The 26,630-nt window shown below is 43.0% G+C and overlaps 1 protein-coding gene across 3 annotated transcripts in view; it reads left to right on the top strand.

Annotated features, from left to right (window-relative positions):
- IFT80 (intraflagellar transport 80) overlaps nt 1-17,558 on the top strand; it is a 33,350-nt gene extending 15,792 nt beyond the window's left edge. For 2 of the 3 annotated variants that reach the window (XM_038145896.1, XM_038145895.1), the window contains 13 exons: nt 1,925-2,104; nt 4,095-4,213; nt 5,513-5,587; nt 6,977-7,140; nt 7,698-7,762; nt 8,176-8,311; nt 8,681-8,828; nt 9,293-9,464; nt 10,835-10,852; nt 12,676-12,765; nt 12,863-13,035; nt 14,076-14,199; nt 16,489-17,558. In XM_038145896.1, the coding sequence (XP_038001824.1) occupies nt 1,925-2,104; nt 4,095-4,213; nt 5,513-5,587; nt 6,977-7,140; nt 7,698-7,762; nt 8,176-8,311; nt 8,681-8,828; nt 9,293-9,464; nt 10,835-10,852; nt 12,676-12,765; nt 12,863-13,035; nt 14,076-14,199; nt 16,489-16,602 (1,578 nt within the window). In that variant the 3' untranslated portion in view covers nt 16,603-17,558. The remainder of the gene's footprint in view (nt 1-1,924; nt 2,105-4,094; nt 4,214-5,512; nt 5,588-6,976; nt 7,141-7,697; nt 7,763-8,175; nt 8,312-8,680; nt 8,829-9,292; nt 9,465-10,834; nt 10,853-12,675; nt 12,766-12,862; nt 13,036-14,075; nt 14,200-16,488) is intronic. The other variant, XM_038145897.1, reaches the window with a different exon arrangement.
- Nucleotides 17,559-26,630: the final 9,072 nt, after the last annotated feature.

Consider the following 26,630-nt stretch of genomic DNA (forward strand, 5'->3'; position numbering starts at 1 on the left):
ATCTTTGGAAAATAGAGGAACACATCCTGCAAACTTTTGCTGCATTTTTCAATCAGAAAAGGGAAGCTCAAGTTGCTGCTTTTATGGATTTATTTCATGAAACAAAACTTTCAGAACTCCTGGGTTTGTTCTTGAGAGAATTCAGTGAAAAATTGATTATTGCACAGGAAAAGCAGGACCCAAACTATTGAATTAATGTTGGACCAGCATTCATTCCTGGAGTCACAGTCAGACCTTTCCTAATTTTAAAAAAAGATCTAATTTAGGAATTCCACAGCAACTTTTCCAGGTTTTAAATTGTTTCTATTTCAAAACGAGGAGCTGAAATGATTGTTCTGATAACATTTTGTGGCCATGATGAACGCCCCAGCCATCTGCAGGGAGCATGAATCACTGCAGTGCTCTGAGTTACACAGAGCCTTCAAAACAGCTGGAAATTAAAGCTTGGAAATGGCTTTTTCTGGGATTTTTAAAAACGTAGGATATGATCTGGAAATATTTGAGTGTTTTTCAATGGCTTGAGGAAAAAAAATTATTAAAAAAAGGAGTTTTGGTGATGGATCCCATCAGAGCTGCAATATCTCTGCTTTCCATGGAAAAGGAGCTCCAAAAACATTCCTGGAGCTCCTTAAAGTGGTTTTTAGTTCTGGTTTGTGGCCTTTGGTTCTCCTGGGGGGATCCTGGAACAGCTCCTGAAAGGGATCCCAGGCAGATTCCAGCTGGGAAACACATCTGGAGGGAGCTCCTGGGGCTGCAGGCAGCCTTTAATTACTGGGGTTAATTAATGGGGAGGGTCTGGGGCTGAGCTCCTCCTGGCCAGGCACAGCAGCACTCAGGGACTGGGCAAAAATGGGAATTTCCTTCACTGGAATTCAAAAGTGGGAATTTCCTTCACTGGAATTCAAAAGTGGGAATTTCCTTCACTGGAATTCCAAAATGGGAATTTCCTTCCCTGGAATTCAAAAATGGGAATTTCCTTCCCTGGAATTCAAAAGTGGGAATTTCCTTCCCTGGAATTCCAAAATGGGAATTTCCTTCACTGGAATTCAAAAATGGGGATTTCCTTCCCTGGAATTCAAAAGTGGGAATTTCCTTCCTTGGAATTTCAAAATGGGAATTTCCTTCCCTGGAATTCAAAATTGGGAATTTCCTTCCCTGGAATTCCAAAATGGGGATTTCCTTCCAAAAATGAGAATTTCCGTCCTTGGAATTCAAAATTTGATCTTTCCTCCCTTGGAATTCAAAAATTAAAATTGCCTTCCTTGGAATTCCAGAATGGGAATTTCCTTCCTTGGAATCCAAAAATTGGATTTTCCTTCCTTGGAACACAAAAATGGGAATTTCCTTCCTGGAATTCAAAGATGGGAATTTCCTTGCCAAGTGCAGCTCACACAGACAGGAGATGATTTGTGTTTCTGATACACAGGAAATTTTTAGAAGTGTCTTGGTCTGAGAATTCTAATTTTTGACAAGAATTTATTAATAAGGATCTAAACCTCCGAGGAGTCTCATGGCTAAGGCTGGGGGAATTAACAGTTAAGGTATTTGCTGGAGGAAATTTTTAATGAATCCTTCACTCGGACACTAACAGAGTGGAGAAAATGTAATTATTTCTTTAGCAGCTTAATTGTATGTAGTGATTGCCTGGATTCATGAATGAGAGCACACTTGGAATGAATCATGAGTGCAAAACTGATACCCGATGTACTTCCAGCATTGTGACTTTCTAATCCCTGCTTTACCTGCTGCTTTTCCTTTTATTTCTTTCCCAGACTCTGACTTAAACATCCAGCCCCACCTCAACAAAAACTTCATTTATTGTCGCTGCTTGAAAAATCCCAACCCTGCAAACGTATTTCTGACAGGAAACGATTCCTAGAAGCACAGAGTAACTGAAATTATTATTTTTTTTTCTTGTTTTCAGTGGTCTTATGCCCTGGAGAAGCCCAACACTGGCAGCATTTTTGCCATTTCCTGGTCCATCGATGGCACGCAGCTGGCAGGAGCCTGTGGCAATGGCCAGGTCATCTTTGCCCACGTGGTGGAGCAGCACTGGGAGTGGCAAAACTTCCAAATTACCTTAATTAAGAGGAGAACCATGAAGGTAAAACCCCCTCAGAGCTGGGCAGCCCCGTCACAAAGCTTGCTTTAATGCAAAATGGGAATTTTGGATGTCATTTGTGTTCCCAGACATTGACTCACAAGGTTTGTTCTCTGGGATAATCAAGATTTCCATCCTTCCACATTTTCCAAATTGCACATTTGGGGCTTTTCAGCGTCGAGTTCCTGCATTCCTAATGAGAGCCATCAATGGTTTTTTTTTCATTTTCAGGTTGGGTTTGGAATTGGGAAGGGCTGGAGCAGCGGCAGGGCTGGATTTGGGGTTGGGGCCGTGGGTGGGATGCTGTGAGTCAGTGTCTGGGAACACACAGCACAAATCAGCTCAAAATTCCCAATTTTCCCCTCATTCCCAGACATCGACTCGTTCCAGATGCGCTTGGGAATGATCTCCATGGGTTTGAATTCTCTTTCTGAATATGAGGAACCCTGACTCATCTTTAATTTTCATTCTTTTACAGTGATTGTATTCCTATATAATTTGTAGGAAAATCCTACAAAATCCTACAAAAACCTTGCAGATGGATTTTTTTTCCCTGAGTATTACAATGGCAAAGTTAATTAGTGATGCTGTGGTGGGCATAGCAATTAACATATCCTTGGAAATGGTTTCCAGGCTGGTGGAATAATTGAGGTCAGTCCATGTTTTGCAGTTGGTGCATAATGGAGAACATCAGAAGGAAGTTACCACCCTCAGAACGGTGACATCTTCAAAAAAAAACCAAAAACCCCCAAAAAATCAGGACACTTTTTTTGTTTGAGGTCCCCCCACCTTGGATTTTTAGCTCCTTAAAATCTCTGAGCTGAAAAATCTCTTTGGGACAAATTCTGATTTTCTTGAGGAAATTTTGAGCAGAATAACGAAAGCCCAGCTGCTCCCCCAGCCTGACTCCTGAATTTCCCGTGCTTCCAGCTGTGGAATCCAAACCTCAGAGCTCTGCAGCCTCTTCACCCCAGCGCTGGGTAGTGCTGCAGTGCTTGGGGGAAGTGTTTATTGAAATAGCACCGACATTTATTCCAATAACAGTGAAATAAACATTGGCGTGTTCATCTCAAATCCTCCATTTATCAAAGCTGAGCAGTCTTCAAATGGGAATTTTCAGACCTCCCCTGGTTAAGAGTATAACCAAACTCAAAATGAAAAAAAAAAATCATAAATTATGTATTTAATTAACTAAACCTTACACCATTATAAAAAAAAATTAAAATAAACATATGTGTATTAATTATATATAATAAAGTCTATTTTATGTATTTAGTATGTATAATATATCATATGCAGTATATAATATATAATATGCACTATATAATATATAGTATCTAATATATAATACATTGTAATTATAGTATAGCTAATGTATTATTATAATATAATAATTAATATTATATTTTATACTTTATATATTAAATTATACAATAAATTAATAAATTATATGAATTTTATTTTAATATTAGAGTTATATATTATATATCACATAATATTTCATAATACATATTATATAATTATAGAATTACATATTTTATATTAATATTTATATTATACAATATATATTTTCTATTCTATGTATTACAATATAATTATATAATACATATTATACAATATTATATAATTAGATAATATTGTATAATATGATTTAATATATATTATATTGGTATATATAATATATATAATAAAATATTGTACAATATTATATCATATATATAATAATATATTGCAATATATAATATAATATATATTATGTGTATTATAGTACATAATACAGTATATTAGTTATCATATTTATCATACATATGTATAATTATATTATGATATAGAAGGTATAAACCTTATCTACTTCAACAGATCCAGCAAATTTAACAAAAGAGTCAGAACAATATTGCGAGTTGGAGCCCTCGTCCCTCTGGGATTATTTTCTCAGCAGGAATATTTTGTGAATAATTTTGTTCTCAGCTGTGCTGTCTCGTTCCCTGCTCAGGTGCACAACGTCACCGACGACGCCGTGGATCTGCTGGAGTTCCGGGACAGGGTCATCAAAGCCTCCCTCAGTTCTGGGTATTTGGTGGTCTCCACTTCCCTGCAGTGCTACGTGTTCTCGTGAGTGAAGAGAATTCCTCTTGCTCACTTTGCCTGGAAAACTGGCAGGAACTTCATGGGAAGCACAACAATTAATTTATTTTTAATTTATTTTTTATTTCTTTAATTAATTGGAGTATCTGCTCAGTGAACACTAGTGCAGTTCACTGTAAAAGAATCAGAAATATTTAAAATATTTTAAAAATAAAGTAATCCATATAAACCTATTTTTGCTAATTTTTCCCTGCACTGTTATGTGTTCTCGTGAGTAAAGCAAATTCCTCTTCCTCACATTGCCTGGAAAACTGGCAGGAACTTAATTGGAAGCACGAAAATAAATTCATTTTAAATTTTTTTTAAATGTTATTTTTAATTAATTGAAATATTCGGTGGAATATCTGCTCAGTGAATGCTGGTCCAGTTCACTGTAAAAGAATCAGAAATATTTTTAAGTATTTTAGAAATAAAATAATCCATATAAACCTATTTTTGCTAATTTTTCCCTGCAGTGTTATGTGTTCTCATGAGTAAATCAAATTCCTCTTCCTCACATTGCTTGGAAAAGTGGCAGAAACTCCATTGAAAGCACAAAAATAAATTCATTTAAAATATTTTTATCTTTTATTTATTTATTTTTAAAATTTTACTTTTAATTAGTTGATATATTCAATGGAATATCTGCTCAGTGAATGCTAGAGCAGATCACTGTAAAAGAGGCAGAAATATTTTTAAAATAAAATAATCCATATAAACATAATTTTGCCAATTTTTCCCTGCAATGTTAATTTTCACGAGTAAAGCAAATTCCTCCCCCTCAAATTGCTTGGAAAAGAGTGGCAGAAACTTGACTGGAAGCACAAGAATTAATTTATTTTCCATTAATTGGTGTATTCAGTGGAGTATCTGCTCAGTGAACGCTAGTGCAGATCACTGTAAAAGAGTCAGGTATATTTTTAAAATATTCTAAAACTGAAATAATCCATAGAAATAGAATTTTGCTATATTTGCTATTATTTTTTTTGCTATTTTATTATTTTATTTGCTATTATTTTTGCTATATTTGCTATTATTTTTGCTATAATCCACAGAAATAGAATTCTGCTTTTCAGACTCTGCAGCAGCTGCTGCTGGTGTGAGGGGTGCAGCAATGAATCCCAAGTGTTCCTCCATCCTATTTTGTGCTCATCGCTGCTCCTGGGCTTCCTCGGTGCTGCTGGAAGCTGGAAAACCTCCCTTTTATTAATATTCTGATTCAAAATGTGTGCTGCGTTTGAAAGATGTGGGAATTGCTGATTGTAATGCTGATCTTTATGTTTGCAGGACGAGGAACTGGAACACTCCGCTGATTTTTGACCTGAAGGAAGGAACTGTGAGTTTGATTCTCCAAGCAGAAAGGTGCCTGACCTCTTAAAATGCTCATTAGGAACAAATAAACAAATGTAATCATTTATTGTCTGTATAATTTATTTATATAATGTATGTATACATATATTATATACATATACATGCAATTAATTAATTAAATACAAACATATACATGTATATAATTAATTAATTATATGCATTTATGCATACAATTTAATGTGTGTATAAATTTATATATTAAAATGCTCAGTAGGAACAGGATGTAACTATGAAATAAACAAATGTAATCATTTATTGTATGTATAATTTATTTATATAATGTATGTATACATATATACATATACATACAATTAATTAATTAAATACAAACATATACATGTATATAGTTAATTAATTATATACATTTATACATACAATTTAATGTGTGTATAAATGTATATATTAAAATGCTCATTAGGAACAGGATGTAACTAAATAAACAAATATAATCATTTATTGTATGTATAATTTATTTATATAATGTATGTATACATATATACATATACATGCAATTAATTAATTAAATACAAACATATACATGTATATAGTTAATTAATTATATACATTTATACATACAATTTAATGTGTGTATAAATTTATATATTAAAATGCTCATTAGGAACAGGATGTAACTAAATAAACAAATGTAATCATTTATTGTATGTATAATTTATTTATATAATGTATGCATACATATATATATATATACAATTAATTAATTAATTAAATACAAACATATACATGTATATAGTTAAATAATTATATACATTTATACATACAATTTAATGTGTGTATAAATTTATATATTAAAATGCTCATTAGGAACAGGATGTAACTATGAAATAAACAAATGTAATCATTTATTGTATGTATAATTTCTTTATATAATGTATGTATACATATATACATATACATACAATTAATTAATTAAATACAAACATATACATGTATATAATTAATTAATTATATACATTTATACATACAATTTAATGTGTGTATAAATTTATATATTATCTATATTAGAAATAAATATTTGCATGTATTATATTTAGAATAAATTTATTTATATATGCATAAATATATAAAATGAAAAAAATAAGCTCAAATTGAAATGTCAGAAATAAACAAAAAATAGCCAGGTAAAATCATAAATATTTGACATAATAAATATTTTTCCTGGAAAATATATTACATTAAAAAACCAAACTTTTCCATACAGAACTTCCAGAATGTCTTGAAAATGTAAAGCTTAGGAGTGGTGGAAACTGGAAGAACAGTTGCAGGATGTTAAACAAAGACTTTCCCATTGTGGAAAATACCAATTTTTTATTATTTACCGATTTAATTCTTTGGTTTTGGGGGTTTTTTAAATTTTTTTAGGCATTTTCTTCTCGTGGATGGTGGAGGACTTTATTTATATTCCTATGAGGGCAGATTGATTTCCTCTCCAAAATACCCAGGCATGAGGACAGACATTCTAAATGCCCTGACCGTGTCCCTGAGCAATGACACCCTGGCAGTGAAGGACAAGGCTGATGAGAAGGGTAAATCCTGCTTTATTCAGCATAAAATACATATATTTACTATAAAAATCAATTCAAGTGATGGGTCTTGCTTAAAATTCATTTAGAAACTTCATGAGAATGGTTTGGCTGTGGATTTCCAGTTGATCCATGGAATATTTACAGAAAATAACTGAAGAAGTTTTTACTCCCTGATGGGATTTTTAAATTTTCTCTCTTTCTGAACATTCCCATTGGTGAAACTGTGGGTTAAGATTGAGTCAATCTGATACTGGAAATGTGGATTTATGTCAGTTATGGGTGCAGGCTTTTATCACAGTTTGGTGTCATTTCTGGAGAGCCCCATTTGAGACAGGAAATGAAAAACAGGGATAGGAAGTGAAAATTCAGGTTTTTATAAGATAGTTTTTACCACCATGTGAAAATCACTGGTAAAACTCACCTGGAATATTTTATCCATAAAATATCCAATATTTTATCATGCACAAAATTACACTGAAAAAATAATGGAACCCCTGGAAAAAAATCCATTAAGAACTTCTGCTTTTATTAATAAAGTATATCATTATTTTTTTCAGTTATCTACATCTTTGAAGCTTTATCTGGGAAGCCACTGGGTGATGGAAAACCTCTGACCCACAAGGTAAAGTGAAGGCTCTAATGTCTTTATTTCACTCAGAAATTAAGAGTCACTAATGGTTTTCCTCAATAATGGGACTAAAAACACATTAAAGGATTTAAAATCTTAATAGAAAGGAGCTTTTCAGCTCACTTCTAATGCTTTGTGTTGTCTTCAGAATTGTTTTAATCTTCCTGAAATTCAGTTTATAAAGTCACAGAATCATGGAATGAGTTGGGTTGGAAAGGACTTTAAAATAATCTTAATTTTAAACCCATGGAGTGATTTATTCCACAGAGAAATCACACACAAAATGTTTTTCCAAGCCACTTTATCCAAGAGTTTTGGTGCCTTGTTTTTAGGAAAAAAAATCAATTTGAATGTCCAAATATAAAATCTCCAAAATAAGAATCAGAGATTCTCTTTTGCCCTTTCAGACAGAGATTGTGGAGATTGCATTGGACCAGAAAGGACTGACAAGTGAGAGGAAAATAGCTTTTATTGATAAGAACAGAGATCTTTTCATCACCTCAGTGAAGAGGTTTGGGAAAGAGCAGAAGATTGTCAAAATAGGTGAGAAAAATTCAAACTGGTGTTTGGAAAGATGCTGGGAGGGAAATAAATTTGTATTCAATACAAGGGACAACATTTTCCTTAATTAATAGCGAAATTGAATTTGGAAAAAAAAACTTTGGCTTTTACATGATAGAAACAATTTCAGTAAATTTTATCTAAATGCTGTTGATTTTTCTATCATTTCCGTCCAAATCCGCTTTTAAAATGCTACAAATTTGGGGTTAAAACCTTAAAAAAGCAACCAAAAATGCTGAATAACCGCCCTGTTATAATTCCCTTTATTTTGACGTTTCTCCTGGAAATCTCTTATTTCTTTCTTGATCTGTTTATTCATTGATTATGGTTATTTGTTGTCTGTAAATGAAGGGACAATGGTGCAGAGTTTGGCCTGGAATGACAGCTGCAACATCCTCTGTGGCATCCAGGACTCCAGGTTCACAGTCTGGTACTATCCCAACACAGTCTACGTGGATAAAGACCTCCTCCCAAAAACCCTGTACGAAAAAGATGCCAGGTAAGAAATCCTTTTGAATCCAAATATGATTTATTTTAATTATTTTTAAATTTTTATTTTATTTATTTAATTCTTTTATTTAAATTTATTTAATTTATTCCCCTCCTTTCTTAACAAACTGTGCTCGGGAGGAGGAAAAGCTGGCCTTGCAACTTGGAAAATTCTCCCGTTTCTTGCTTGGGAAATGAGGGAAAAGTGGTTTATTAAGAAAGTTGTAAAGTTTAGGGTTGAAGTTATAATGCAAGGTTGGAAAGCAGAGCAGCATCTTGAGGTAAAAGCAAAATTTGAATTTTTTCTTCTAAAATTTTACCTCAGGTTTTGTAAAAAAAAAAAAAAAAAAAGAAAATATTTGTTCTGATGACATCGGCAATTAAAAATAGCAAAATAGGTCACAAATAATCAATCTTAAATCCTTTCCCTATAAAAACAACTCAATACTAACTTCTTTTTCTTTCTGTGCGCAGTGAGTTCAGCAAGAGCCCGCAGATAGTGAGTTTTGTGGGGAGCCAGGTGACAATCAGGAGGGCAGACGGGTCCCTGGTGCACCTGCACATCTCCCCGTACCCCGCCATCCTCCACGGCCACGTCAGCTCCTCCCGCTGGGAGGACGGGCTCAGGCTCTGCAGGTTTGTCAAGGTACACCCGATTTTTGGGAATATTCACAGCCGTTTGTATGGTTTTCATAGTGATCTCTCCATATCATCTGGTTTTGTGGGGAGCCAGGTGACAATCAGGAGGGCAGACGGCTCTCTGCCATCCTCTATGGCCACGTCAGCTCCTCCCGCTGGGAGGACGGGCTCTGGCTCTGCAGGTTCCAAATTTTTGGGAATATTCACAGCCATTTGTATGGTTTTCAGTGTTATTCAGTGCTGATCTCTCCGTATCCCCTGGTTTTGTGGGGAGCCAGGTGACAATCAGGAGGGCAGATGAGTCTGCCATCCTCCACGGCCACGTCAGCTCCTCCCGCTGGGAGGATGGGCTCATACTCTGCAGGTTCCAAATTTTTGGGAATATTCACAGCCATTTGTATGGTTTTCACTGTTCTTCCATAGTGATCTCTCCGTATCACCTGGTTTTGTGGGGAGCCAGGTGACAATCAGGAGGGCAGACGGCTCTCTGCCATCCTCCATGGCCACATCAGCTCCTCCCGCTGGGAGGACGGGCTCAGGCTCTGCAGGTTCCAAATTTTTGGGAATATTCACAGCCATTTGTATGGTTTTCAGTGTTCTTCCATAGTGATCTCTCCGTATCCCCTGGTTTTGTGGGGGGCCAGGTGACAATCAGGAGAGCAGATGAGTCTCTGCCATCCTCCACGGCCACGTCAGCTCCTCCCGCTGGGAGGACGGGCTCAGGCTCTGCAGGTTCCCAATTTTTGGGAATATTCACAGCCATTTGCATGGTTTTCAGTGTTATTCAGTGCTGATCTCTCCGTATCACCTGGTTTTGTGGGGGGCCAGGTGACAATCAGGAGGGCAGATGAGTCTCTGCCATCCTCCACGGCCACATCAGCTCCTCCCGCTGGGAGGACGGGCTCAGGCTCTGCAGGTTTGTCAAGGTACACCTGATTTTTGGGAATATTCACAGCCATTTGTATGGTTTTAGGTGTTCTTCAGTAGTGATCTCTCCGTATCAAATGGTACAGCTCATTTCCAGCCTGCTTTGTCACTCGTTTTTGTCACTTGTGGAAAATGAGGTGGTTTTCTTCATTCCATGACATCATCATTCCAGAAGTTCCATGATAAATAATAATTCTTATTTTCTAGCCACACCAGAATCCAGGTGGATTGAGCACAGGTGCTCACAAATTTCAGTTCTAAATTTAAATTTTTTTAAAGTTTTTAAACTTAAGGTCTGGGCCTTAATATAACCAACCTTTAACTTTAAGGTCTGGGCCTGAGTATAACCAATGAAAAGTGACATTTCCACAATTTCCTGTTAATTTCCATATTTTATTTCACTTCTTTTTATTTTTTCCTTTTCCATTGCTTTCTTTTGTATTTATTTAGACAACAGCAACAGATGAGGTGAGTGTGGTAGTTTGTAAAACAACAAAATCCCTTCAAACCTTCCTTCCCATTTATTCCTAGAAGAGTTTAGTATCTTAAATGTGTATTTCAGATATTTGTGTAACCAATTATTAAATTACTGCACATCCAGATAATTTGGGTTGCATAATTAGGATTATTTGTAACAGAATCTGTATTTGCAGGGTCCACATCACCTGATTTAAGCATCCAAGTCAGGATATTTTGATTTTGGCAGCCCAGGTAGAGAGTAAAAAGTATTTCCAATCAGGAATAAGAAAATGAGCCTTTTTTTTTTGAGGGCAGAAAAGCAGCAAGAAACAAGTTGGAACCATCAAAATAATAATTTCATCTCCTGGATAATTCCAGGCTGAGCTTTCAGCATTTTATCACCTGATTCTCTAAATAAAAGGGAAGTGGGAAGAGAATGTGACAAAGACTTCGGGAGCTTTTGATTCTCTGAACAATCTTAATTTTTCCAAATTCTGGGCTTCCTGCAGGAAGGTTTTTCCTGATGGAAAAGTCACTTTGGGAAATCTGGGAATGTGTTTAGAACGTCCTCAGTGCAGCTGCTCATTCTGATTTCAATCGAGTGCTTCTTCTAAAACCTTCACAGTGCAAAGTCTTCATTTCCAGATTTGTTACTGAACACGCTCAACAAAATTCTCCTCAATTCCTGGAGCAGCAAGTCCAAAATTACATTTTTCCTGTCTGAATAGAGTTTTAGATGTTGTAGCTTAAACTGTATTAAAATGTGGTTTATTAGTGTGCCTTTGTCATAATGTTGACACTTGAAAATCCATCATAATGTCATTTAGGATCTTCCTAGGTTCTGAGTTCATGGGGTTTCCTCAAAGTTGTGTAAAATACCCCCAAAAATCCTCACAGAAACAATAAAAGTAATATTCCAAATAATAATAAAAGGGTAAAAAAGTAATGTATATAAATATAGGAAAATAAATAAAATAAATAAATGAAATATATCAATGTATGTATTTCTTTATAAATTTATAAATAAATAAAATACAAATATATCATTTAAAGTAATATATAAAGTAATAAAAAGGTGTAATATTATTATTGCCATGAAGTTTTTCTAATTCCTGGTTCTGCGAAATAATTAATCATTTCCTAATGAGACCTTAGAGCACAGTGCCATAAATGACACACAGAAATGTAATATTACACACATTTTTTAAGCCTTGTCTTGGTGCTTTGAGGAGTCATTTGCAGCATGATAATGAACATACAAAGGAATCCAAGTTGTTTATAAATTTATAAATAAATAAATTAAATGTATCATTTAAAGTAGTATATAAAATAATAATTAAAAGGTCATATTATTATTATTGCCATGAAGTTTTTCTAATTCCTGGTCCTGAGAAATAATTAATCATTTCCTAATAAGAGACCTTAGAGCACAGTGCCATAAATGACACACAGAAATGTAATATTACAAACAATTTTTAAGCCTCGTGGAGGTGCTTTGAGGAGTCATTTGCAGCATGATAATGAACATTTGAAGGTTTCCAAGTTGTTTATAAATTTATAAATAAATTAAATATATCATTTAAAGTAGTATATAAAATAATAATTAAAAGGTCATATTATTATTATTGCCATGAAGTTTTTCTAATTCCTGGTCCTGAGAAATAATTAATCATTTCCTAATAAGAGACCTTAGAGCACAGTGCCATAAATGACACACAGAAATGTAATATTACACACAATTTTTAAGCCTCGTGGAGGTGCTTTGAGGAGTCATTTGCAGCATGATAATGAACATTTGAAGGTTTCCAAGTTGTTTTTATTTTGAATTTCAGGACCAGACCCTGTGGGCTTGCTTGGCTGCCATGGCAGTGGCCAACAAGGACATGAGCACGGCTGAAATTGCCTACGCAGCGATCGGCGAGGTGAGGAAGCCCAGTTAGAAAATGCAATTCAACCCCAGTGAAATGCTTGCAAAGCCAAGCTGATGAGTGAATCTCCCTGCTGTCCCCTCCTGAGCAGATTGACAAGGTGCAGTACATCAATGCCATCAAGGAGCTGCCCTCCAAGGAGTCCAGGCTGGCTCACATGCTGCTCTTCAGCGGCAACAGCCAGGAGGCTGAAACCCTCCTGCTCCAGGCAGGCCTGGTCTACCAAGCCATCCAAATCAACATTAACCTTTACAACTGGGAAAGGTAGGAGTCGTTTCCCATTAAAACACATTTTCCTAATTATTTCCATCAGTTGTTTTATTGCTGACTCATTTTTTATCTTTTAATCACCCAAACTTCAAAAAAACCTAATTAAATCATAGCCAAGAAAACCAGCATTTTTGTATTTGGAAAATACAAATATTTGGTGATAAAAGCCCAAAATATTCCTGGAAGCATTTTGAAATAGCATTTTGCTTTCTCATCACTGCTAGCGCAGAGGAGCCCTCAGTGATGCCCCAGACTGGCTGTGGAATTTGGGCTGCCTGGAAATGTCTTGCTGCTAAAAATAAAATTGTGGCTACCCAGACTCCCAGCATTGTGTAGGTGGAGAAAATATGAATTAAGGCTGAGAAAACAAAGGAGGAATTTCTCATTTAAACAAAACCCCCACATTTTGTGACAGAATCCTCTGAGTTGTTTACTCCTAATTCCTCTGCTGTTACATTGATATGTTCAGGCAAAAGGTTGATTTTCCCCCACAAATCTGTAATTTTGTTTTGTTGTGAAGCTGTGTCAGGGGAGGCTTAAGCTGGATATCAGGAAAAGAATATTCCTTTATTCTATCCTCTAAAAACCCTCTGTAGATCAAATATCAGTGCTGGTAAGCCATAGAGAAGAAACCAAGTGTGAGTGATGGATTAAATTAATCCAGTCTCTGACCTTTTCCACCTATACAATATTTATAAATATTATATAGAATATATCATGAATGTGTATTTTGAGTGTTCTGAACCTATTTCTGACTAGAAAAAAGTTTTAAATATTATTATTTTCGTGCTAAACTCTGAAATATTCTGCATTTCCTTGAAATAAAAAGCCTCCTGGGCTCAAATTAATGATGGGATGAGGTTGTCAGTGGGAATAATTGTTGGGTTTTTTTCATCACTGGTTACTTTGAACCCCCTGATGCTGCTGTGGGGTTGGATTTGGGATCTCTGCCCTCATCCTCAGAGTTTCTGCAGATCCTGGGTGGTTGTGGTGGTGCCAGAGCATTTCCCCAACCCTTTCCTGCTCTGTTGCAGAGCCCTGGAGCTGGCAGTGAAGCACAAGACGCACGTGGACACGGTCCTGGCTTACAGGCAGAAATTCTTGGAGGATTTTGGGAAAAAAGAAACCAACCAAAGGTTTTTGCAATATGCAGAAGGTGTAAGTGTCCCTCGGGGTTGTTCCTGCTGGGGGGTGGGGTGGGTTTGCACCTCTGGTATCTTTCTGGGGTTCAAATGTGAGCAGAAATGTGGGATTTTTACAGGTTTTGGCCTAATATTGGCCAGGAATAGCTGGGCATGGGTTTTATTTGAAGATTCACTGTATATATATTTAATATCTGGTAAGGATCACATGAATGAAGGCACAGTTGTTTTCTATAGACAGGGAGTTAAACTTCACCATGGCTCAGCGAGTCTCTCAAATATTTCCAACATTTTTTGTGGCATTTTCTGGATAGGAGCAGTGACAGGCTTTGAAGGAATCTGGATATTTATGGATATCTGCAAACCATTCTGATTTTAAATACGAGCCACAGTTCAATACACATTTATTGGAAACCCTCTGCATCCCCAGGAAATCAATTTATTAGTGTTTCACACATCCTGAGGGCACATCCTGGAGTTAGCAGCTGGATCTTGGATTCCACTGGAATATTTCCACACAGGAGAGACACAATTCCCTCCTGTCCTTCCTGCTGTTCCCCTGCTTGTTCCTCAGCATTCTGAGGCAGAAATGATCCAAAGCCACCTTTCTTTTGTGTGGGATCCTTTGATCCCCTGCAGCTGAAGGGTCAGGGAGCACCTGGGCTGGGAATTCACAGCCTTCCATGGACACTGCCCAGGACACTTGGAATAAAGTGGATTTCCAATGGAAGGCATTAGCTTTTAGCACTTGAAGGAGTCTCATTTCCTAAACAAAATCAGCCCCTAATGAACCATTCCACAGTAATTTACCTGGGAAATAAAGCACAGACTCCAGGCAGTTTTATCCTGCAGCTTTTCCAGCTCTGTGTGTTCTGTAAAGCCCATTACAGAGCAAAAACCACAGAAATTCCCTGATGCTTCTGATGGACAGTGGAGATAATCCTGATTTTCTTAAAATCCTGGAGGAAGCTGTAGATTCCATCAGGGTTCCTAAGGAATTCCTCCTTGGCAGTGACAAGGTGTGAGCAGGATGATTTTTCAGCTTATTCAGTCTTGAAATTTAGAGATTTTGAAGCTTTCTAAAATTCGATTTGGAAACTTGGAGATTTTCTTGACAGTTGAATTTCCCACTCAGGAGATTTCTGGAGGGAAAAAGTCCTTTTCCACATGCAGGTGCTGGAGGCCTTTGCTGGATCTGTGCATAGGAGGGATCCACATAACGTGAATTTTAAGCTGTGATTAAATTTTGCATGGCACCTGTCAGACTCATAAGGCACAATCTGAAAGAAATTGAAAAGAAAAGCAAGATTTTGTGCTGCTGTTCCTTCTCAGGGATAAAAAAGGGTCTCAGTTTCCCCCTCACAACCCAAAACCTCTTCAGGCTTAAATAAGGAGTTTTTCCCCTCTCTTTTCTGCAGCCAGGCAGGATCTAAAATTGTGCTTATTTTACATACCAGGTTCTCAATGCCTTACACATATCCTGAGCATCCTGGGCCCAGTCGAAGCCTCTAGAACTGAGGCATTATTATTACATTTTCACCTGAGAATGTGGGTGTTTAATTTCCCTTTGCCTCTTGGAGAATCTCCCCTGTTATTCCATTACCTGATTCCAGAGGAAAATTCCCTGTGCAGCCCTTGAAGTTCATCTCCCATCCCACCTTTGCCAGTGTCAGTTCTCCAGCAATAAACTGAGCTGCACAGTGACATTTCTGGAGGTGTTTTTATCCATCAAACGCACCCTGATCCATTTTTTATTTCCTTGTCAAGCAGTTTTTGGGGAAGAAGCAACTTTTCTACCTGCATTTGTGCTGCGATACTGTGCTGTGTGTGCTGCCTGGGGTTTCAGTGGCACAAAACACAGGCAGAAAATGCCAGTTCTGTGCAGCTGGACAAGCTCCAGGGTTAAAACCAAACCGTGGGTTGATGCAGAAGGGCATCAGGCAGGAATCTGATTGCTGTTGGAGCAGATAACTGGTTTAACATCCTCTCAGCTCCTTGGAGGAGACATCACTCCTAAATTAATGATGCAGGGCTGCATTTTCAGTAACAGGACACTGATGTCATGCTCTTGAATTAGAAGCAGGTTATTATTCTTGTGTTTTATTGCCAGACACAATGAGGTTTATTAAAATAGCTCAGGCTTGGTTTGTTTTAAAGGTGAAGCTTGATTAGAGCTCAGCTGTGCCTTCCTACCTTCCTTCAGTTTGGGTACCCAACAGCTGATAATTGTATTTTTAAATGGAATAGCTGACCTGGCTCTCTCTGATGTTGAGCTCTGTGTGTTTCATTTTTTCTCTTCTTGCAGCTGGAAGTGGATTGGAATAAAATCAAAGCCAAAATAGAGATGGAAATTGCTAAAGAAAGGGAGCGGGCAGCAGCCAGTGCTGCAGGGAGGAGCAGTGTGACTGTGCAGCAGTAATTCACATTTTGGGCACCTTCAAAGTGCTGCTTCAATGTTTGGTACTGCTTTGTTGTAAAAAAAAAGCCACAGCAAACATTTTGTGGGTCACAGCAGTGGGAATTTCTGTGGATTTGAATCCTTGGGTGACACACAGGATTAATTATTTCATTTTGAGCTGGGTTTATATTCTGGTGCCAGTGCTGACAACATAAATGAGAAAAAAGGGAATTAACAGTTCCTCTCTTAGTGATTTTAAACTTTCATTGCCATTAATATTCTTTAACCTGGGTTGCCTCTACTGAAATCACAATTTGAGCCCCACGTTAAGCAGTTGGGTTATTTCTGCAACCTCAGGGACCTCTCCAGACTCATTTCAATTGCCCTAAAACAAATTGAGCAAACTGAAAGTGCTGAAAATGCAAAAAAAAAAAAAAGGAGCTTGAGCCTCTAAAATTATTCCCTCACCGTTGTGGGCATAAAAATTTGTTAGTGAGTTATTTAATAGATTATTTCAGATCATTTCAGCAGCTCAGGTTTGTCACTGAGCAAAACATTCAGCAGTAAAAGGATTTTTTTTTGTTTAAAATACTTTGGAATGTGCTTTCAGGGTTGTTGGAAGTAGCAAACAGCATTTGTAGCATCTGACACGTAAAATCGACAAGAATATTTAAAATAAGAGAATATTTCATGTCTTTTCTCTGCCCAAAGCACTTGATTTGTAAATAATTTTTTTTTGAATTTATGTTACTTCATCAAGATACACTTTTATTTATTTGACACCCAAAGCTGGCTTCATTCTCTTCATGTTATAAAGATATTACCAGTTTATTCATCACTGACAAGGTTTATAATGTATCCTTCAAATGTTACCAGCGAAATGTTAAATATCTGTACATGGAGCAAATTTGTAAACCACTGTCTGGCCCTTTCCTGCACAGTTCATACATTTCTTAATAAAACCAAATCAAACTGGAGGCTTTTAATGTGCCTGAGAGCTGCTGCATGCGGGGATCTCCACTGGGTGCTAAAAAAAGAATATTTGGGGTGTTTTAATTACATTTGGAGGGGATGGGAGAAGTGTTTAATTCCATTTTTTTATCACACACATCCAGTCCTGAGCATCCTGGTGGTAAAGAGAAAACAAAGGAAAATGTTTTGCAAAAGCACTTTTGTTCCCAGGTTCTAATTGCAGTTATGGCCCTGGGTTTGAAAGCTGAATTTCAGGGTATTCTCAGGAGAAGGTGTTCCTGTGTGGCTTTTCTGGCATTGTGGCAGGATTTTGGGGGTTGTAATTCCAAGGGAAGTGCCGTCCATCCGTTCCAGGGGAATTTGGAGCTGGTTTTCCTGGGGTTTCCAAAGTTTTGCATTGTATTTTTACCTGGTTTCAGTTATTTCAGTATTGAGTAAAAATAAACAGCAGAAGGATACAGATGTTTCAGGTACATTTTCATTGCATTATTGCCCAGAACAAGAAATCCTTTTAAAAATAAATACCTCTTATTTAATTACTGACTACTTGATTTAAACCATCATAAACCAATTTAAGAAACAGAGATTAATTAACTTGATTAAAATTCAGTTGTTTAGGTACTGCTGTGATGGATGAATAATCAAAAAAAACCCCCAAATTTTACCATTGCAGGGTGGGAGTTGAGTTCATTCACTTCATTTATTCTTGGCCACAGTAAATCCTCTCTGATTATAAAAAGTGAGGTTGAAAAACACATCTTTAGGTGAAAAATAAAGTCCTCGAGTGAGGCAACAGTAAAAGCTCAGGTGGGTGTTTAAAAACCTACTGCATATTTGTAATAGTTGAGAGGGAAAATTAAAAATAGCTTTTGTTTTCTGGTTTTTAAGGCAATAAAATTTGAGATCTGGATTTGTCTGTGGGATTTTACCCTTTGGGACTGGAGCAGGAGGAAGGTTTGAATCATCTGACGTGAAAATCTGATTTTACAGATTATGTGGAACTGTTTCCTGCAGAAAAACTGGTGATTGTTGCAGAACAGTCACAGTTATAAATGAGCAACTGTGGAAAAGCTTGAAGCTTTCTAAAATTTAATTTGAAATTTTACTAGGCATTTACAGAAATACAAAGTTTGTATTACCTACAGCTGGGGGGAGGTTGGAGAGAAGCTATTTACTATTTTTATATTAGAGATATGCTTTTTATATTGGTTTTTCCATGTTTTTAGTTAAACATTTCAAGACCTCCATCTCTTTATTTTCAGGGTAACAGATGAGATTTTACTCTGCAGGGGGTGGGGAGGAGCCAGGGAGAAACAAGGTTTTTGTGAATTGATCCCGTGTGAAAATCTCTACTTCCAAAGTTGATTTTTATTGATCCAAACCAATCAGGGGCTGCCTTGTGCTATAAAGTTTCCAATCCTGGAATTTAATTTTATTTTTAGTTCAGGTGCCTTTGCCCTCCTGTAAAATTTGGGAAAACAGGATGGGCTGGTGCCTTCAGGGAAAGCCAGGGACGAGTCTGCCAGAGCTTGGGTGTACGAAGCAATAAAATGTTTCACTGTTTCTGGGTTTTTCATGAAGGCTCTGCAAGAATTGTTTCACTTTATAGAAAAATGAAATGACTGTGCCAGTTGGAGCCCTGCAGGTTTGAAAATCTAATCTGTATTTCAAATAAATAGGGTTATTTATGCAGGTTTGCTTTGCCATTAGAGAGGCGGGAAGGGAAGGGAAGGGAAGGGAAAGGAAAGGAAAGGAAAGGAAAGGAAAGGAAAGGAAAGGAAAGGAAAGGAAAGGAAAGGAAAGGAAAGGAAAGGAAAGGAAAGGAAAGGAAAGGAAAGGAAAGGAAAGGAGAAAGGAGAAAGGAGAAAGGAGAAAGGAGGAGAAAGGAAAGGAGAAGGAGAAAGGAGAAAGAAAGGAGAGGGAAAGAAGAAAGGAGAGGGAAAGGAGAAAGGAGAGGGAAAGGAGAAAGGAAAGGGAAAGGAGTGCTCATGGCTGCTGCTGCTGCTGCACTGAGCACATCCTCAGCTCCGAGTGCTAAAGTCAAGCCAGGAAAGGACAATAAAAGGTATTTAATGCAAGCTTTGGGCTTGAGCAGTTCCGCTGTCAGAGAGCCGGGCCGGGCTGGAGCTGCAGGAAGCATTCAGCAGTGAAGGAGGCACTCCCAGCTCCTCAGGTGTGGCAGCACCGGGGGTGGAGGAGGCTCCTGCCTGTCCTTGGCCTCTGGTGTTTGTGGTGTTCACGGAGGAGCTGCCAGCTGTGGCAGCAGCTGTGACATTCATCTCCCTTGGAGCAGGAGGGGTCCCAGCTCCCCGCAGTGAGCAGTAGGTGCTGGTATTTCATTTACAGCTTTTGGAGGGGTTCCCTCCTTCCCCTGCTGCCCCGGCCAGGGGCACAGCCTGGTCCTGCTGTCCCAAAAGCTGCCTCTGGCACCCGTGGGGGTCAGCATCACCCACTCGTGTCCACACAGCAAAATCCCACAGCCGAGCCATCCCAAAAATTCCCGGGGAACGCGGGCCCGGGTGTGGGCAGCGGGGAATGCTGAACGAAACCGCAGCCGGGGCTTCCCATCACTCCGTGTCCTTGCGCTGGAGGAGATGTCCCCGAGTCACCTTCCTCCCTTCCAGGGCTGTGCCGTGTCCCTGCGAGGCGCCCCGGTGTCCTGCCGGCTGTCCCAGCGGCTCCGGGCAGCGTGTCCCACTCCTCCACGGTCCTTAGGAGTCCCTGTGAGGTCCCTTTGCAGAGCCGGGTGTCCAGCGGGTGAGGAGCATTCCCGGGGATCCCCGGTGTCCCTGTGAGGTCCCTTTGCAGAGCCGGGTGTCCAGCCGGTGAGGAGCATTCCCGGGGATCCCCAGTGTCCCTGTGAGGTCCCTTTGCAGAGCCGGGTGTCCGGGAGGTGAGGAGCATTCCCGGGGATCCCCAGTGTCCCTGTGAGGTCCCTTTGCAGAGCCGGGTGTCCAGCGGGTGAGGAGCATTCCCGGGGATCCCCAGTGTCCCTGTGAGGTCCCTTTGCAGAGCCGGGTGTCCAGCGAGTGAGGAGCATTCCCGGGGATCCCCAGTGTCCCTGTGAGGTCCCTTTGCAGAGCCGGGTGTCCAGCGGGTCACCCTGCGCTGTGGAGCGTTCCCGGGGCTCCTCACCGTCCCACCAGAGATCGCTGCTGGATCCTGCCCTCGCGTCCCTCCTGCGACACCTGGGGCTGTCCGCTGTCCCTGCGGGGGATCCGGAGGAGGATGAGGATGAGGATGGGGATGAGGATGGTCCATCCCGCAGGTCCATCGCTGCGGTGCCCGCGGGTCCGGCCGGGGCGCTCATCCCCGCATCCCCGCGGCCGCGCCCCGTTCCGCGGGCGGGCAGCGCTGCGCCTCCTCGTAGCTGGGCAGGTGCTTCACCTCCTCGTAGCTGGGCAGGTGCGGCAGCCGCACGCCCGGGGCCGGTGCCGGGGGGCTGGCGGTGCCCGCGGTGCCCGGGGCCGCGGGCGGGCCGCGGCGGGGCGCGGGGCGCGGCCGGCGGGGCGCGGGGCAGGCGCGGCGGCGGAGCGCGCAGCCCGCGGCCACCAGCGCCAGCAGCACCAGCAGCGCCGCCAGCCTCCGCGCCAGCCACCGCGCCCGCGGCACCCACGGCGGTCCCGCCGCGGCCCCCGGAGCCGCCGCCGCCGCCCCCGGCCCCGCGCAGCCCGCCCGGCCGCAGCCGCCGCCCGCCATCCCCGCGGCGAGCCCGCCCGCGGCGCCGCGCTTTATCCGCGCCCGGCCCGGCCCGGCCCGGCCCGGCCCGCTGAAATATTGATGGGGACGTTTGGCCGCCGTGCTCAGCCCGATGCGGCCGGGGCGCGCCGCCAGGCGCGGCTCAGCCCGGGGCAGCGGAGAGTCGCGGCCGAGCCCGGGTGACAGGGACAGGCTGTGCGCGAGGACACGGGGACAGCGGCACCCGGGACGGGGAGGAACGCAAGGATGTGGGGATGAGTGACACCCGAGGATGGAGGGTGAAGCTGAGCACGCAGGGGTGAGCAGGAGCCGAGGACACGGGGATGAGTGGCACATCAGGATGTGGGAATGAGTGGTACCCAAGGATGGAAGGTGAAGCTGAGCACACGGGGATGAGTGGCACATCAAGATGTGGGGATGGGCAGTGCCTGAGCTTGTTAAACCCGAGGGTACAGGGGTGAGCAGAACCCAAGGACACGGGGATGAGTGGTACCCGAGGATGGAGGGTGAAGCTGAGCACGCAGGGGTCAGCAGGAGCCGAGGACACGGGGATGAGTGGCACCTCAGGACGTGGGGATGGGCAGTGCCTGAGCTTGCGGGTTAAACCCAAGGATGCAGGGGTGAGCAGAACCCAAGGACATCAGGGTAGGTGACACCTGAGCCATGAGCAACTCAGGGTGCAGAGCCCAGCAGGGATTTTGCAGCTTAAGAAGGGAGGCAACAGCAGAGTCAGAGCAGGCACTGACAGACTGGGGCCCTGGTGCCTGTGCAGGTACAGTGAGATCTTCTTTCTTCTTTTTTGTTGGCCTTTATTCCTGTCACTAAGCTTTCACAGGCCCCTGTGTCACGCAGTCCCAACCCACCCCCACGAGCACAGCCCCTCATCCATGTGGTTTGCTGATTATCTTCATCCCAATTGCAAAACTCCAGCAAAAGGGAGAGGACAGGGAGCTCCCATCACGGAAAAACTGACTAACACCAAAGCGAGGAACACGGCAAAAGCTGACCGGACCTTTTCTGCTTGGTTTCCTCTCGGGTGACCCTGCCAAATCTGATGGGCAGCTGCTGACCCGCCTACGCGAGCCTCACGTGGGGTGAATTTGTTTCCTTTGCCCTGTTTACCCACCTGGGGCTGATGTCACTGCCGATAGCTGCAAGCCATCCCCCTGCTGCCAGCCCCTCTTTTGGGTAATTGTGTTTACGACACATTTTAGAGTGCTCAGGGGCAAAAATGAGGGGGAAAATTCTCAGCTGCGATACGGAGTTTGAGGAAGGAGGTGTTGGTGGTGCTGGGCTTCAGGCAAACCAGGAGAAATTGCTGTTTCTTTCTGAATTTCAGGGGTTTCTTCCGCATCTGTGTCCTCATTTTGGGGGCATTTCCCCCTGCAGAAGGGAGCAGGGGCTGGGAGAGGAGGGCAGGAGGTGCCAGCAGTGGGTGCAGCCCCAGCTGCTTTAGGAGCTGCTGCCTCACCCGGGGGTGCCTTCGCTTTGGGGGCTCGTCCTGCCCGTGGCCAGCGGGATTTGGGATGCTGTGCAGCAGCTCCAGCAGCAGCTCCAGGGGCCCCACTCCCCGCAGAGCTGACAATAACTGAGGTGGAGCTTTGGAGGCAAACTGGGAGCAAACAGCAGGCGCCTGGTGCAGCCTGCCTGGCTGTTAACAGAGCTCAGCCTTTTAACAGCATTTCTGATCTGCTGGGGCTCCCTCCGAGCCCCATGAAATATTAAAGCCTGTTGATAGCTCGTGAAAGGCAGCGTTTTGGCCGGCCCTGTGTGCTGCGAGCTGGGCTCAGCCTGCAGCAGTGGCTCAGGAGCAGCTCCGTGTCCCACCACGCAAGGAAAATTGTGGCTGGGGTGAGCAGGGCACAGGAAGGAATGAAAATTCCAACGCTGGCGTGCAGCTGTGCTCTGCAGCAGCCCCAGCCCCGTGCCTGGCTTGGGAAAACGCAGGAATACAGGCTCGGGAGGAAGCAGGGCCAGAGGATTGATCCTGGGGTGGCTGTGGGTGGAGGGGCTGCAGGAACCCTCTGTGGGTTTGGGGAGGTGCAGCTGCCTCATTTTGGGAATCTGTGGAGCGGGAGTGTGGTGGCAGGCAGGGATCTTGGATTCCATCAGGATCCCACCAGGATTCTGCGGGCAGGCACACCTTCCACTAGAGCAGCTCCGTCCAAGCTGGAATTTCTCCGTCCCCAAGCTCAGCAGAGCACTGGGGCAGGAGCTGTGAGCAGGAATAAACTCCTCCTGAGCGGCCACATCCTGCCTCCCCCATCCCAAAACCTGTAGGAAAGCCACTTTGAGGCTCCCTGGAGCCAGGCAGAACCCGGAGCTGCCGTGCTGTTTCTGGGAAGCAGCTCTCAAGCTGATTTTCTCCAGTTTTGCAGGGGATGGACAACTATTGATCCTGCAAATGACCCCTGCAGAAATCCATCGATCCCTTTGGAGCAGCAGATCATTAAGGCTCGACTTCCAGACCTCTCAGGTGGTGCCAAAGTGCTGACACAGCACAATGACCAATTGATGGTGTCCTTGTCCCTGGGACTGCTGGCGCTTGGGGAGCTCCAAACTCTTCCCCAGGGGAAGCTGCCCCGTAAAATGCTCTTTGCTTCACATCTGAATTTCCCTTGATGGTGTTTTTCCCTCAAATGTGGGAAAACCGCTCAGGGAAAAAAACGTCAGGATGACCTGAGGTTTGTTTTTTTGGGAAGACTCTGAAAGCCTCACGTGTTTGGTAGCTGGAAAAATCCCATGGATGGATGGAGGGAAGCACAGCTTTGGGTGTTGGTGGGAACAAGTCCAGCACTCTCAGCTTCAACGATATTTCATTATCTGAGAGATCCAAACCTTGTGATAATCGAGGCTTTTACAGGAATTGTGGAGCTGCTGCACTGGAGGTTGGACAGGAAATCCGTGCCTGCCACGTCCCTGGAAGTGCCCAAGGCCAGCTTGGAGCACCCTGGCATGGTGGGAGCTGTCCCTGCCCATGGCAGGCTGGAATGGGATGAGCTTGAAGGTCCCTTCCCGGCCAAACCATTCCAGGACTCCATGAAAATCAAACACGGCCTGGTGGGCACCTCCTCCAAGGCCAAAATAATCCTTAAATCCTTCTTAATAGAACAAAATCGTTCTCAATATTCCTGAAAAATCCCAGGGCAGCTGCTAAGGAAGCCCATCCACCAGCAGGGAGCTCGGAGCTGCTGGAATCAAAGCCCAAAGCTGAGCTCCAGCGCCTCCCCCTTCTCAAGCACATCTGTAACTGCAATGAGCCCAAAACCCGAGGAGATGACTCTGCAAATGTAAAAAAAACTCCACCAGCCATTACCTCACAGCTCAGAAATCTCCTCTGCCAGCAAATATTTGCTGTTGGACTGCCTAAAACCCAGGGAAAGTGAGAGAGGGAGGCTGAAACCCTCCTGGACAGCCCCGATTCCTCCCCAGGCTGTTAACAAGCTTGGGTGTCCTCCCGAAATGAAACGTGTTTGCTGTAATAAATCAGTCAGATCGAAGAAATAAATAAAATTCATTCATTGCTATCTGTTCTGTATTTATTTCTGTATTTTATCTATAAAGTGTTTATTTATTTAACACAATTTCATCCAATAAATAAGGGATGGAAATATGAGGGCAATGATATTGATACCAATGGGTTTTCAGGCTTCCATGTGAGACTTTAAGTGTTCTTCTTTCTCCTTCTGCTGCACAGAAGCGTTGGAAAGGCTGGCTTAGACTGGTTTTCCCTTTGCAACAATTCCTCATAATTGGGATTTTAATCCCTTGACTCCCTGGGAAGGCTCCCACTCATGCAAGGACTTTGGCCGAGGCTTTTAGAGCTGCAAACAACGATCATCTCTTCCTATAGGGGATGATTTGCTGCTTTCCCTTGGGATCAAAGCATCTTAACCCCTAAAAGCGACCGCAGGACGAAGCCTCGACCCCACTCCATCCACATGGAATCCCCGAGTGCCCGCAGGGCTGCGCACCAGCGCTGAAACATCCTGAAAGGCGCTACAGACAGCTTCCTTGGAAGGATCCCCGCGCGGGTCTGGAATCACCGAACCCCTCTTTCATTGGGAAATCCTCTGTGTTTTCCAGGGAGCGGCGTTTTTCCCCGTTAGCCGCTCTGGTCCTCCGGAGGCTGCCGGGATCCAGGCGCGGATCCGAGCCGCCGAGCTCATCCTCGGCCTCTCCCCGCTCCCCGGGGTTAAATTTAGCAGCGGATTCTTTCCCAGCCCCGCCGCTCTCCCACGCGGCTCTCATGAGTCAGGAGCAGCGATTCCCGGGGGATGATCCCGCCCCGGCTGCCCTGGAGCATCCCGAGCCGCCCGGGGCACGGAGGGGAAGGGGTCGGTGCGGCACAGCCGGGCTGCGCAGCGTTCCCTGCCGGCATCCCAGGAATTCCCGGCGATCCCAGTTCTCCTGCCGGCATCCCGGCGATTCCCGGCCATCCCACACCTCCTAGGAATTCCCGGCGATCCCAACCTCCCAGGAATTCCCGGCCATCCCAGTTCCCCTGCCTGCATCCCGCTGATTCCCGGCCATCCCACACCTCCCAGGAATTCCAAGTGATCCCAGTTCTCCTGCCTGCATCCCGGCGATTCCCGGCCATCCCACACCTCCTAGGAATTCCCGGCGATCCCAACCTCCCAGGAATTCCCGGCCATCCCACACCTCCCAGGAATTCCCGTAATCCCAGTTCTCCTGCCTGCATCCCGGTGATTCCCGGCCATCCCACACCTCCCAGGAATTCCCGGTGATCCCAGTTCTCCTGCCGGCAATTCCAGGTGATTCCCGGCCATCCCACACCTCCCAGGAATTCCCGGTGATCCCAGTTCTCCTGCCGGCAATTCCAGGTGATTCCCGGCCATCCCACACCTCCCAGGAATTCCAGGTGATCCCAGTTTTTCCTGGAGGTCACCCTGGCTGCATCCCAGCCGCTTCCCTGCCATTGCACAGGCAATTCCAGGTGATCCCGGGAATTCCAGGTGATCCCGGGAACACCAGGTGATCCTGGCAATTCCAGGTCATCCTAGCTGGTGATTCCCGGCCCTTCCACCAGGAATTCCAGGTAATCCCAGGTCTCCTGCCTGCATCCCGTCTGCTTCCCGGCCATTGCACCGGCCATTCCAGGTGATCCCAGCTGGTGATTCCCGGCCACTCTTCCGGGAATTCCGGGTGATCCCGGCAATTCCAGGTGATCCCAGTTTTCCTGGCTGCATCCCGGCTGCTTCCCGGGCATTCCTCCGGGAATTCTGGGTGATCCTGGGAATTCCAGGTGATTCCGGCTGTTTCCCGGCCATTCCTCTGGGAATTCCAGATGATCTCGGGAATTCCAGGTGGTCCCACTTTTCCTGGCTGCATCCCAGCTGCATCCTGGCCATTCCTCT

This window comes from Motacilla alba, chromosome 9 (genome assembly GCF_015832195.1).
Source record: "Motacilla alba alba isolate MOTALB_02 chromosome 9, Motacilla_alba_V1.0_pri, whole genome shotgun sequence".
NCBI lineage: Eukaryota > Metazoa > Chordata > Aves > Passeriformes > Motacillidae > Motacilla > Motacilla alba.